We start from the raw sequence: 15084 nt of genomic DNA on the forward strand, positions 1-15084 counted from the left end.
TGAATATACCGGCTCAAACCAGTTGCTGGGGCATCCCTGCCCCGGCTCTGGTGTGAAACCGGACAAAGGATAGGGGGTGTAACCACCCCCCTTCCTGGTCCCACCCATAGGAGGGACCTAGTCGTAGTACAGCCCCCTTTAGCAGGATAAAGGTAGGAGCTGGTCCCATTCCAAATTAGATTAATCCTGACTTGAAACTTTACAAGAAGCGACGAGACCCGGATTCCCAGACCTCTCCGTCCTCTACCTACATCTGCAGCACAGCTGAGATCCGTGGGTGCGACGAGACATGTGGGACCGGCCATCTTGAAAGAACCTGCACTTTGCTTCCAGCACGACTCCTGAGGTAAACTCGACCAAGTGCTTTGGGGACTGAGAAGCCCCAGCCCCGAGCAGCTCCTGCACCGAAGATCAGCCCTCCAGCATCCAGGAGATCTGCGTGGGGCCCTTCTGCTTGTCTGCTGCTTGACGCGTTGTCTGGTCACTTGCCGGCTGGCTAGTGGCCTCCTAGACGACGAACTTTGAAACCTTCACTGCTGGTCTGGTTGCTCCAGACTGGCCCTTGCTCCCTTCCAAAAGAGGAGCACCCCGGACCCTCCTGGTCCACTCCAGACGCCGTTTCCACTCACCGCGTGGGTTGCCTTTGCCAAGGCCTGTTGACGCCGATTCCGGATCCAACACCGCCGACAGCGAGAGCCTGCGTGGGACAGCTCGTGCCTCCATCCTGGTCGTCGAAGACACCTCCTGGTCCACGTGGCTGCAGAGACAAGCGTCCACTCTTCACCTGATCGCGACGACGACATCTGGTTCCTTCCTGGTTCCACTCCAGTCACTGGCTAGTGACTTTGAACATTGTCCCCTCTGCTTTCAGGTCTTCTTCTTCACCGATCCACCCTTGGATCGCACCGGACATCTTCCTCCTGGTCGCCTGCAGCATCTTTTCTTCCAGGCTCCATAGACTTCAACGCAAGAACCCGACACACTTTGACACCTCTGCACCCGCAGCCCGTGGGTGAGGTAACGAGAGCATTTCGGTGCTCAAGGGTAGTTTAACTGTCCTAGTGTCCAGTTCCACAGTCGTTTTAGTCCTACCTAGTCAGGATTGTCCGTACTTACATTTTACATGAACTGTACTGTCCATAGACGTTGTTACGCATCTCGTGTGTGAGTTCACACTCTGCACACGCGTCCCGTGGGCCTCCTATTACTTACCTAAGGTGAAGATAGTGTAGTCCTAGCGAACCTCCAGCCTCTGGACAGCTCCATTCTTATTTTCGACTTTCACATTCCACTTACTTAGTATATGGTTTGTCGTGCCCCTAGGGCACCATAGTAATTCGTGCAACTTAAACGTATTTTTCCTAAGAGATTGTCATGTGCTTGGCCCTCTGACCTCATAAAGAGTTCAGAGGTGTTTGTTATTAATAAATATATTGTTTATTTTCATAACAACCTGTGTGGTGTCCTTTCATCTGGTATTCAAGGGGTTATATTGTGGTAAAACAGCTGGCTTCAAATGCCAATAGAGTTTAGCCTAAGACTGCTTTGTCCATGCTACCATTAGGATAGCTGGTCTATAAGGTTGACTTACAACCAATCACCATAAGGGTTGTTTGGACTGATACAAGGTGATCACTAGAACTAGTGAGCATCATATATCAGGCCAGCTTCTCACATAAACTGGTCAGGCAAGTTTGCGTACGCTTTTCCCCCAGCCCCGCTCATACCACTAGTGGCACGCAAACTGCGACAACACTCCATGACACTCATCCTAGTTGCTCCAACGTGGGCGAGGCAACCATGGTACACCATGTTCCTAGAACTTTCCGTGGTGCCTCATCAAAGGCTCCGTTTAACACCCAGTCTTTTAACGCAGAGCCATGGAGACATTCAGCACCCAGATCCGCGACAGTTGAACCTTGCGATCTGGTACCTGAAGTCATAGAGTTTGGTTACCTAAACTTACCTCCTGACTGAACATTATCAAGGAGGCAAGGAGACCTACAACCTGAGCTTGCTAAGCGGCGAAATGGAAACGGTTTGTCATATATTGTACCAATAATGACATAAATCCGCTGGATGCATCTACGCAAAACATTATATGTTACCTGTTACATCTGCATAGATGCAATCTAGCCTATAGCTCCATCCGCATACACTTAGCTGCGGTGGCTGCTTATCTTCAGAACAGGCAACACCTTTCCCTCTTCAGGGTTCCGGCTATTAAAGCTTTTATGGAGGGATTCAAACACGTAATTCCTCCAAGACACCCACCATCACCTGTCTGGAACTTAAACGTGGTTCTAACCAGACTGATGGGACCACCTTTTGAACCTCTACATTCATGCGAGATACAGTTCCTAACGTGGAAAGTGGCTTTCCTGGTGGGAATTACTTCCCTAAGAAGGGTTAGTGAGCTACAAGCCCTCACTATTCAGGAGCCATTCATACAAATTCATGCAAATAGAGTAGTACTGCGTACAAACCCTAAATTCATGCCAAAAGTAGTATCCCAATTTCACATTAATCAAACTATCGAACTGCCAGTGTTCTTCCCAAATCCAGATTCAGTGGCAGAAAGAGCTCTACATACCCTAGACGGTAAAAGAGCTCTCCTGTACTATATAGACAGGACAAAAACTGTTTGTTGCCTTTTCACTACAACACAAAGGCAACCCCATTTCCAAATCAGGTATAGCCAGATGGATTGTTAAGTGCATACAAATTTGTTATCAGAAAGCTTAACGCACATTAACAGTTCCCCCAAGAGCGCATTCCACACGCAAGTTAGGGGCATCCATGGCTTTCCTGGGAAACATTCCTCTAGAAGACATATGTAGGGCAGCCACATGGACTACCATACATACATTTACCAAACACTACTGCGTAGATGTACACTCCAAACAGCAAGCAGCTGTAGGACAGGCTGTACTCAGGACTCTTTTTCAGGCTGCTGCAGCTGGCACGGGTAACCACCGCTAAAGGAGACACTGCTATACATTCTATGCACAGATATGAATTCCAATAAACAGAAGAAAATGCCAGTGCTGATATAAATAAAATTCATACAACCAATGACCAAACCGGACTTGAAAATAATCATGAGCGGGGATAACTATTTAATAGTTTTTTTTATTTTGGCAGTGTTTTGGAAACAAGAAGGCTTCTCTATTTTTCATTTACAAAGTGACATATTTACGAAAGGACACATATAACTTAAAGAAATAATTGTGGGTAATCAGTCAAACAATATTCCAGACATATCACAAGCATTCAACACACATTCATACCACTCGGTGACGGGAATAGAATTCTTAAAATATGTACACAATATACTACAAGGTGAGCAAGGTGTATACTACAGGGTAAACAAAGGAACCGGCCACAGTCTGCGCATAACATTTACAAAAATTGAGAAACAATTAGTTTTATACTGTACAATCCTAATTGGATCAATGAACCAACACTTTTTAAAGAAAAATTTGGACAACTAGGTATTGTACTAGCGACTAAGGGGTAAATGTGGACTCTTGTCGCTCTTGCAGACGCCGAAACTAATTGTTTCTCAATTTCTGGAATATTGTTTGACTGATTACCCACAATTATTTCTTTAAGTTATATGTGTCCTTTCGTAAATATGTCACTTTGTAAATGAAAAATAGAGAAGCCTTCTTGTTTCCAAAACACTGCCAAAATAAAAACAAGCATTTACAATGCAATGGTTTTGCCTTTGTTAAAGTTAGAGCTATAGGCATTGCTCTTGACATTATTTTTATTTATGTTTTTTTTAACTTAAATGGCATTGTCATTTACAATAGCAAATTCAACCACTCATCTAACCCATCTGAACACCCAGCCACTGATCCAACCGCTCATCTATCTACGCATGCGCTTGCCAATCTCTTCATTCACCCACCCAGCTGCCCACTTGACCATTCCGGTACCCACTCATCTATCAAAGCAGGCGCCCGCCGACCTCATCATACATCCGCTCCCTCGTCCCTCCCTCCAGCTGCCCACCTACTCATCCATCCACTCATCCTTCCACCTATTCATCCATCCGCTCACACATCCATCCGCCCACTCATCAATCTGCTCATCCTTCCACCCGCTCATCCATCCTCTCACTCATCCATCTGCTCATCCTTCCACCTACTCATCCATCCACTCATCCTTCCACCTACTCATCCATCCACTCATCCTTCCACCTACTCATCCATCCATCCACCCACTCATCCACCTGCTCATCCTTCCGCCCACTCATCCATCCGCCCACTCATCCATCCGCCCACTCATCCATCCGCCCACTCATCCATCCGCCCACTCATCCATCCGCCCCCTCATCCATCCGCCCCCTCATCCATCCGCCCACTCATCCATCCGCCCACTTCTAGGATGGTCAAACAGTTTGGAAAATGTTTGCAAAAACTCACACACTCCTGAGCTTGTATTTTCTCACTGCATGTTGCACGGACGGCCCTCGCAATGCTCCTTTCCTGCGGTGGTAAATGCGCCATTCTGGCAGATTTTCCACTATTGTAAGAGCAATTTATGATCGAGTTTTCTATTGCAATGTCATTTTTTGGGTGCCCACGGTCTGCTTGTTTGACTCTGGCCTTCTAGGTGCCTTCATAACCTGGTCACAACAGCATCTCTGGGTCTCAGCAGCCCTTTAATACTCTAGTGTGCAATGTATCGATGCAGCGCCTGTTCACGCCCTGTGCACTGACGATGATTCAATGCAGTGCCTGCCCACGTTGCTGTGCACATGCAGGGCCTGTCTAGCCCCTGACCTTACATGCCATTGTGTACAGCTTTACAATGTATCAATGCATTGCCTGCCCACACCCCTGTGCACTACCTTCGCATGCTATTGTGCTCTGCCTGACAATGTATCATTGCAGTGCCTCCTCACGCCCTGTGCACTGCCTTTCCATGCCAATGCAGTGCCTGACATGTATCAATGCAGTGCCTGTCTATCCCCCTGTACCCTGCCTTTACATGCCACTGTGCACTGCCTGATAATGAATCCATCCAGCGCCTGCCTACGCCCCTGTGCACTGTCTTTCTATGCCCCATGCTCTGCCAGTCCGTGCCTCCGTGCCGTACCTGGCCATGCCCCATGCTGTGCCAGTCTGTGCCCCCATGCTGTGCGTGTCCCGTGTTGTGCCAGTGCGTGGCCGAATGCTGTGTCAGTCCGTGCCCCGCGCAGTATCCGGCCATGCCCCCATGCTGTGCCTGTCTGTGCTCCCATGCTGTACCGGTCTGTGCCCCGTGCAGTATCCGGTCATGCCCCTTGCCGTGCCTGTCCGTGCCCCCATGCTGTACCGGTCCGTGCCCCCATGCTGTACCGGTCCGTGTCCCCTGCGGTGCCAGTCCGTACCCCCGTGTTGTGCCAGTCCGTGCCCCCATGCTGACAGTTCGTGCCCCGTGCAGTATCCGGTCATGCCCCCATGCCGTGCCTGTTTGTGCCCCCTGCGGTGCTCGGGCAGCAGGGCACAGTGTGAGGGGCAGGAACCGAGAACTAGGAAGAGAGTGAGGGACAGTGCGAAGGAAGTCGGTTGGGGCGAAGGAGGGGAGAGTGTGCAGAGCGCCAGGACTGACAGTGAGGAAGGGGCAGACAGGCGGCAGCGAGCAAGAAGGGAGAGCGAGCAACAAGAAGAGAAGAAAAACGACAGCGCAAGGGTGAGAGGGGCGGGCAGAGAGGGAGTGGCGGAGGGCGGGGAAAGAGAGAGAGGGGCACCGAGGGGAGAAAGAGACAGATAAGAAAAGCATTAAAAAAGAGGAGCTGGAGGGCCTTGGCGAAGGAGAGGAGCGGAGAGGGGCGGCCACAGAGAGACAGGGTGAGGGAAGGGTTAAGACTAAGAGAGTGCGAGGGGACGAGTGAGCCACGGAGAAACACCGAGGCAGACAGAGAAGACCGAGCACGGCGTGTGTATGAGAGAGACAGAGAGACTCGAAGAGCTGCTCTCAGACGGGGGAGTGCGGGGGTCCCACAGCCCCCATCCCTGCGGCCCGGGGCGGAGCTGAAGCCAGCGCCGGAGGAGGAGGACAGAGGGAGTAGTATTCCGAAATGTGGTGTTGATTTAAAGACTTCTCTGTTCCTATTCTCCGGCGAGCCCTGCCAATTACAGAAATCTAACTGGGCCAGAGCTCAACTCCAAAACAGTGCCCCGGAGGCACGGGCCAGGAATGCGCTTGGAGGAATGTGATGTCAGCACCACATCTGAGGCGCCGTGGCGGGGTTGAAGATCGGAGGTTGCGTGTAACTAAACAGCACTCATGTAAACAACTCAGTCACACCTCAATCCCGTTCCTCCGAACCACTGCTCATCTAACCCAAACCGCACTCATCAAAGCCACTCTCGGCCAAGTCACACTCATGTAAAGCACTCTCAGCTGAACCACAATCGCATTTATCCTTCTCCTGTAACCAGCACTCAATTAAATTACAAACATCTCCTTTGAATCGCTGCTACATTCTCAGCCATACCCCTGTCATCCATACCCCTCTCATTTGAGATACTTTCAATTCAGCCGCAGACCAGGCACTCGTCTAATCCAAACTGCACCAATCTAAATTACTGCCCATAAGGCCCCCTTGGATAGTCCTCAGCCAAGCCCCCTATTTACATTGCTGGAATCAAAGTGCGACCACGAGGGGGGAGAGCGGGAGGGGGGACGGCGGGAGGAGGGACACGGAGAACTTTAAAACTCACCGGACTGCTTAGGCTTTCATTACCAGGCTCCGGGAGGAAGACAAGACCACACGGAGAGCGGGAGGGGGAGAGCGGGAGGGGGGACGGCGGGAGGGGGGGACGGCGGGAGGGGGGGACACGGAGAACTTTAAAACTCACCGGACTGCTCCCAGGAGGCGGACTTTACCCGAAGGCATCGAACACGGACAGTGGGCGGGCGGGAGAGAGACGGCTAAAAAAAAACAAGTCAGGTCCCGGGCCGCGCTGTGATTGGCTGACGTCACGGGGGTGTCCCAGGCCGGCAGCCAATCACAGCGTGGCCCGGGAATGACGTCACGGGGGTGTCCCGGGCCGGCAGCCAATCGCAGTGCGGCCCGTGACAAAGGGGCGGGGCTTAAAAAAAACACCAGAAACGCCCCCGAATCGCGTTTTCAAGAGAAAGCGCGATTGACAGCCTCTGTCTCCCAATGGCTAGCCTCCATTTATGGAGCTAGCCAATGATAGACAGAGGCGGGTCATCACCCGACATAGAACTCAAGAGGTTTTGCTAGCGCATGCGTACTTCGTACGCATTGCTAGGCAAAACCTAAAAACTATTAAATAGTTATCCCCGCTCATGATTATTTTCAAGTCCGGTTTGGTCATTGGTTGTATGAATTTTATTTATATCAGCACTGGCATTTTCTTCTGTTTATTGGTATTTTGGCTCAGCCTTGCTGATTAGAGCCGCCCCGTAGTTGTTTTCTCCAGATATGAATTCAGCAGCCCACATGCCTCGAACGGAATATGCTACTTACCAGTATGCATCTGTTCTTGGCATGTAGGGCTGCTGACATTCATATCGCCCTCCCTCCTCCCCGGTGCCCGTCGCAGCTGTAGCACTCAGAATTATTCTTAGCATGGACATCACTTTCTGTATCATACTCCATCCCTGCCACAATGGCGAAAAACAATCTGAGGATGGAGAGGATGCCCATGCGCACTGTAGTCCAGGGGAGGAGCCACCTATCTCGTGATACTTCGAAGACTCTTCCAGGACAACAATGTGCAATCATCCGGACCCAACACTAGGCGGCGATCTATGCACAGATATGAATGTCAGCAGCCCTACATGCCAAGAACAGATGCATACTGGTAAGTAGCATATTCCTTACGCTGTTACAGCATTAAAAAGGAAAAGGGTTTTATATCTGTTCTAGTACGTCGCCCTGCTAGGAACTAAATGTACTGTTCTTTTTATAGGATATTGTCATCGCGTTTAGGTGGTGGCATGTTTGTTCATATTTTTAGGTCAAATGCTTCCAGTAAAAAAGTAACTACTCGGTCGAGGCCAACCCTGTTGGCTTTGACAGTGCATGGTACCACAGGCAATGTATTTTCTCTAGTGCAATATTTCCCCTTAAAGAATCCCTTTCGCCTTCATTCCCACCAAGTTTGCTCCACTTTCTCATCCTGAATATTAATTTACTTATAACCTTGTGAGACTTTTAATTTTAAAAGAACTGCTAGTTTCTACTCTCGTATGTATGTTTCTGATCAGATAGTCTCTAAATTTCTGCTTTTTGTTTTAAAATTTGCAGGTTGTCCATATTTGATCTCATTGTAGCCATGGCTCCCTATGCAGATGAAGCTTCTATGACTCAGACCTATCACATCATTCTCCCCTACCTAGAGGTAAGACCTGCTCAGTTACTGAAAAAACACATTCTGCAGATATTGGCTACTTGAGACGGAATCAGGCAGTGGATCAGGCAGTAATCAAAGAGTTGTCTTACTATTAAGGCAGGGCACCGTATAGTACTGCTTCCACAATGCATAAGGCTGTTAATGGTTTACAAGATGGGTGCCACAGACTGCATGTGGATCACAAAGTCACTAAATGGAGGACAGCAGATGTGGTTAAACTTGCCAGTTTTGGTCTAGAAATAGAACTTCTCCTGCTTTTAAGTGTATGCTGACTATGCAATATTTTATTAGTGATGTATATGAAGTGTTTTTAACCTTCTTATATCCCCCTTCTGTCTTGGCTGTCCCCGCTGTGATGCATTTTAGGCCCTGGTTCATGATTCGCACAAAACATGCATAAAGCTGTGCCTTTTGTCTCATCTGTGCCATCTCTTTCTTGATAGAATAAAGACCATGGAGTACAGAAGAAAGCATACCGTGTGCTGGAGGAGATCTGTGGGGGGCAGAGAGAGCCATGCAAATCGTTTGTTAACAATAATTTAGAGGATCTCAAGAAAACATTACTAGGGTCGCTTAAGAGTGCATCTTCACCTGCAAAGAGGGTAAGCCTAGTGATCATAATCTGTGTTTCACACTGCATGTTATATTTGTTTATTCCACGCCTCTTATAATTCATATTGCATCTTATTTTTATTTAATCACTTCACACCAAATTGTCTCATTTATATTAGGAGTTTACTGATTATGTGCCTAAGATCAGTTGATTCAAGTAAAAGCAAATTTGTTGTGATTATCATAACTGGAATCCTTTTGTTAGCTGAGACGGAAGGGTGCAATTTTGGTGGCCAATACATCAATTCCTTCCATCTCCTGACCCCCTTTGCAGAGGAAAATTTGTGAAGTGTATTGTAATAGTGAGGTAAAGACGTATATATTTTCATTGTTCCGCAGTAGACTGTTCTGGTGCAGGAGAACAATCCATTGCAGCACTTTGGTATCTGAAGGCAGCAAGACAGGACATGGGGATATATTCCTGCATGTTCATAGTCCCAATCCCCTGTGAGGCACAGTTTCCTGTTTCTTTATTTTCAACCCATAAGGTCTTATTTGCTACAGTGAAAAATATGTTGGGTGTCTCCTTCATCTGTGTGTTGCTTGTTGGGGTTTGTCATGGTAGAAAAAGCCTGGCCTTCTTTCTGAATGATATCTTTGGGAGATGATCAGACTTGACTGTGTGCCCTCTCCTTTGGAGTTGCTGGCCTAGCAGAAAATGGCACATGTGCGTGACTAGCTAAATTCTCATCTCTTCCATTTCACCATCCCTGGGATTTATCCACCTACATCTCAAGTTGGCCGCCCCCTTCTTGATCTTTAATCAATGATCCACCACCAGCCCTGTCCCCCCTTCGAGTGCATGTAAGCATGTTTTTCATTTGCCACACAAAGTGTGTCACTCTTGGTAGTATTATCTGAGCTATCAGGTTTCAGAAATCTTAGAGAAAAGGCAAACAGTGACTGCAAGGGATACATTAGGGTGAGCTTGGGAATAGTGGTGATAATCAGGAGTGTGATTTTTAGAAATGTGTGGATCCCCTGGAGTGTCTGAAGCCTCAACACAGACACATACTCCAATTTAGTTCTGAAACAGGTAAAATAATTAAGAATTGGCAATTGCAAAGCAAGACTGTTGCTCTGATGTCCTAGTTTAAGAGTTTGGCCCCTGTAAGTATTATTGTGTCGATGAATTAGAAAAATGTGATTGCAACTTTTCATTAAAGACTCACATTCATCCACAAAAATGAAATGTGAGTAAGCAATAGGCAACCATACAGTTGATCCATGTTTGTAAAAAAAAAAAATGTATAAGGGATCAAGACAGAAACTTCGTAATCTTGCAGCTGCAATGAAGGCAACCTAAACAATGTCACTTGGCAGCTGAAGGGTGAAATCTAAGGTAAGCCTAGCAGAACCCTCAGTATGGTACTTGTGTTGTTCTAGAAGTCTGCGGTCTGGTATATTGACTCCATAGTTTTAATAGGGCATGTACTCTTGCACCTATCTTTTGTGATAAGTTGCTACTAGAGATGAACTGGACTTCTCATTTGGGTTTTATGTGATAACACTGCTGTACTGTTGACCAGGATAGTCATTTATACAACATGGTTGTTTGTGTTGTGTGTCTGTATCTTAGCCTGATAATAAGAAGTAATTAATTCTTTATTAATGGACTAGCTCTTTCCCATTTGTGAAGGAAGATATATTAGCTGACCATAACAAATAGGAGTAGCAGATAACTGGGAAAGTGAGCTCTGTATCAATGGACAATATAAAAGTGCAATCAAATGCAGAGACTTGGATGCTGACAGAACTACTATGGAAACCTTCTTGGCGATCCTTAATTTACACATTTAACCATAGACATAGACACACTTAATGGCTGTCTTGATTCCAAAAGGACAGAATTTGCACATGATGTTGCAACTCCATCTTAGTTCTGTGTTCGAGGTAGAGGAAGTCTTGTTGAAACTCTTATTCCTTAAAGAGCTGTAAACTTAGAAAACTGAGTAATGCATTGAGTGAACATAGAAAGTGACTGTACCAGGAAAGATGGGCATTGTTGCATTCTCAGTTGCTGAAAAATCACACCTACTTTGTTAAGCAGGTTTATCACATTTTATTAAACAAGCATTGGCTTGGACCTTTATCAGTATTTAGGCATGCAGCACATTATCCTGGGATGTTAGTGTTTGTGGGTTGTACCCAAAGCATACACTGAGTGGTGGTTCTGGGTCATTAATTAAAACGCTGTCTTTGATCCGTATATATGACACATAGGGTAGTGACTCTTAGCTGATCATAATGCGTAAGACTGTATGGCTCTGCTCGGGAAAAGACTAGAACACGGTCAAAGGCTTCTGAAGCAGTTACACTGTAGATGACTCCTGAGTTCAAACAAGGACTGAAGAATAAGTGTCATTAGGTCACACATTTGTGCACTACTCTTGATTGCTCTCATATATAAGGTGCTGGTACTGTGTACACAAAGGTCTGCAGGCCTGGCAGACAATGCCCCTGGTAATTTACCGTCAAATACTTCATACATGGACAGCGTCCTCTATGGAGGTGCCAGATCCCACGATAAAACAAACTGGATTTAAAAAAAAAATCTAAAAACAAGTCTCATCCACTCCGCGATGACAATGGTTTACAAAATAGAACGTTACACTATTTAAAGTAGTCAATGTATGGCACGATTTACCCATTAATGTCCCTATGTTGCAACTGTTACTAACCTAACTCGTTAACAAAGAATGCAGAATCTTGGGCACGGACCAGCTTTCCTAAATGTCTTAGAGTGATTGCCGCAGGTTGTCACATGTTGGATTTGAGGTGGTCGAACCACTGAAAGCTAGAGCCAGTCTCGAGTTTGAATACGGACTCTGGCTCAGCTCAAGGTCTTGTTGGAACCTTAAGCTTTCATATGGCTTATGCCATCCTCACTTCCTGTACCCTGGATATGTTGTGCCACCAAGGTTGTTGACTTTGGACCTGGTGAACCTGGCGGAAGGGGAGTGATGCTGAGGGAGGCGGAGCAAGAATGGGGTGAGGCTGCTAGTGTAGCTTTAGCAGAACTCTGGAACAGGACAAAGAATAGCTCCAGCAACCAAATAAGGAAGTGAAACAGCAGAACTTCAGAATATAAATATTTAGGTATTTCTGGGGGAAATGGAGAAAGAATCAGCGCTGAGCAACACTACATGTTTTTGGAATAAAGAGAACTAAAAAGAAAGAAATTTCTAAACAAACCGCGATCGTACCGAAGCACTGACAAATATGTGCAGGACATGGTGTTGGAAAGAAGGCATGGAGAGATTAAGTGAACTCGATGGGTACTGAAGATAACAAGTAGTGATGGGCTTGAGGTGGTTGTAAGGGGACGGCACAGCTCAGTGGAATACAAGTAGTGATGGGATGCGAAGCTGAACACGCACCAAAGACGGTGGATACGAAACAAATAATAAAAAAGTGCTTCCCCAAAGCAAACCCATAAAGAGAAAAGCGTAACAAGAGCAGTAGTTGGGCAGTGCTCTGAGTGTAAACCAAAGACAAGAGCATTGGTAAATGCATTAGGTTTTGCCTATGTGATTAATAATACTTTTTTTGTTGCACTTTTGTCTTGGTGAGCAATTGTGCAATATAAGCCTTCTTGACCGGAGTCAGAAATTAGGAAAGGCCTGACAGAGACCAGGTGAAACTACAGCACAGAAATGAAGACACTTCTTGTCAATGAGAAGAGGAGGCAGCAGGAATGAAATAAGAACAGGGCCAGGCACGGTGAAAGGAGACCTCCGGACTAAATTAAGGAGCAGTATCAGCGTGAGGAGAGACTGTGGCTCGAAATAAGAGAGGACCTGGCATTGACAGCATAAGGAGAGACTGTGGGACAGAAATAAGGAGCAGTCCCAGCATGAGAAGAGACTGAAGGTCAGAAATAAAAGTGGGCCAGTCAGTGACGCAGCTGGGTAAAGAGAGGCTGTGGACAGTGAGGCTATGTTTGGTTTTCAGTCTTCAGCACAGTTTTCATTCTGGGCCGAGACAGAAAAGCTTTTGACCCTTTCAATGTCAAATACAACCAGAAATAAATTGGGTAAGAGGAAGCATTTCCCCTGGCTTTTGACGTTTAAACGACAACACCTCAGTGAGGTAATAGGAAAAGTCATCAACAAAGGGTTGATTGTCATCTTACTGTTAAATTAAATCTTCCCCTTTGGAACCAAGAAAAAAGACCGCTTTCAGACCTTCCTCTCCAGACTGCCCAGCAGCTGCATATACCCCCTACCAAAAACAGCTGGCAGCCAACCTTCTGCCTCGTATCTGATGATACTACCTAGACCCACGCTCTGAGAACAGCACAGGGTGCTGATAGGCCATGATCCAGTAGCTGTCTGGATTGGCAAATTAGGGGTGTTTATGTACATGTTATCCTCTCCTCCCCCACTCTCCTTACACCATCATTCAGCAACAGGTTGCATGTGTGTTACATCTAAACAAAATAAGGAACTGGAGACAACTCAAACCGTTAGTCGGCATCTGCACCCTTACAGAGAAATTACAGGCAGTGTGCCCCTTTACCCTGCAGCACAAAGCAACAAGCACCCCATGCAAAGAACCATAAGGTGGGGCATGCACTCTCACCCAATAAATGGAAGATGGTTTATAAGCCCTTACATGATAACTGCAACTCATTGCCTCCAAATAGGCACATTGATAAAACCAACTTTTGGTTGATGGAGAACAAAATAATGCAGTAGAAGGGGTATTATGCATTAGAGAAAACACAAAAAAACTACAAGATTAAAGATCTGCAAATAAGGCAGAAATTAAAAAAGATGGTTGCTGCACACAAAGCCATGTGTATGCCACTTTCATCAGATGTGCACTATCACTTCCACCGAAATACCAATCCCAACAATTTGCTTCCCATTCACATTTAGAAGTGTGATCTCCATGCAGACCTAAGAAAATGTGTCACTGAAAAAAGGCAACAAAACCTTGTTTTGACTTCGTGTAAGGCAACACCGTAGGAAAAAAAATGAAGATGTCATACACCTCCATAAGCAAAGTTACGTTTCACGTAAAAGAGGGTATATTTACACTTTGATAAACTAATGCCTAAGGCAGGAAGTGAGTGCAGGCGGTTGGAGGCTCAGGACGCACTGCTGCGGATTCGGAGGTTCAGTATTCATTCGGTGACGCCTTAGATACCAAGCTATAACCAAGAAATGTGGCCATTACATCCTAAGTTGGGCTTTGAGAGCCATTTAGTTAGGCGGTTTGTCCAACCACTGTCTCTTCCCTGCTCCACATTGGATTTTGAACTCCCTGCTGGTATCTTATTTCAATTCTGGCTTTACTGATGAAGATGCTTGGGTCTCCGAAACGTGCGTAGACTCAATCCAACGAAGAATCATGAATAATCTACGCCACTAATCTTCCAATTTAATTTATGAATTGTTGTGTAAATAAGTGCTATAAACTTTGATATGTTCTATATAATACTATTTGTAAATATTGAAATTAGGCATTTGTATAATATTCTAGACTAAACACATCATAGTCTTTAAGGTAAATGTACAAATATCACTGTGATTAATATCTATATACAGGTACATTTGGGTGTGAATGACTGTATGACTGAAAGGTGTGAAATGGAGTTTTTGCTTTGTAGTTTTGAACAACATTTTGAATAGTCTGTTGGTTTATGTTATTGGTTTTAGATTCAAATTGTGATAATAAATTAGTTATTTTTTTAACATTATTAGGTTACTTGGCCTTTATATATGTATGCCACATATATTGCAGTAAATAATCAGTTGCCTAGGGATTTTCTCATACAATAGTGTTTTCTCTGCCCTGGTAGCTTTCACTATCAGCAGGAGGTACTGATCTTTAAGTTGTATCTTCTTTCTTTTAATATTTTGATTTACATTTTACCTACCATCATTTTTTAAATAAATGGTCAAACCACAAATAGTCACACACAGTCCTTGTATATGCAAATCAATTTACAACAGAAATAAACGGCCCAAGTATCTGCTTTGTGCTTTGGGTCCGTATAACAAGGTAATCCACTTGTAAAAAAACCCAAAAAACAATAAACCAGAAAAAGCCCTATAGCCAAAAAGATCTCTCGCTAGGT

The 15084-nt window shown here is 45.7% G+C and overlaps 1 protein-coding gene across 1 annotated transcript in view; it reads left to right on the forward strand.

The window, feature by feature from the left end:
• Positions 1-15084, forward strand: part of RRP12 (ribosomal RNA processing 12 homolog) — a 521209-nt gene that overhangs the window by 309925 nt on the left and 196200 nt on the right. Inside the window, exons 20-21 of the mRNA XM_078643584.1 lie at positions 8279-8372; positions 8828-8986. Of these exons, the coding sequence (XP_078499710.1) occupies positions 8279-8372; positions 8828-8986 (253 nt within the window). The remainder of the gene's footprint in view (positions 1-8278; positions 8373-8827; positions 8987-15084) is intronic.

The sequence above is a fragment of the Lissotriton helveticus genome, chromosome 5_1 (assembly GCF_964261635.1).
Source record: "Lissotriton helveticus chromosome 5_1, aLisHel1.1, whole genome shotgun sequence".
Classification (NCBI taxonomy): Eukaryota; Metazoa; Chordata; class Amphibia; order Caudata; family Salamandridae; genus Lissotriton; species Lissotriton helveticus.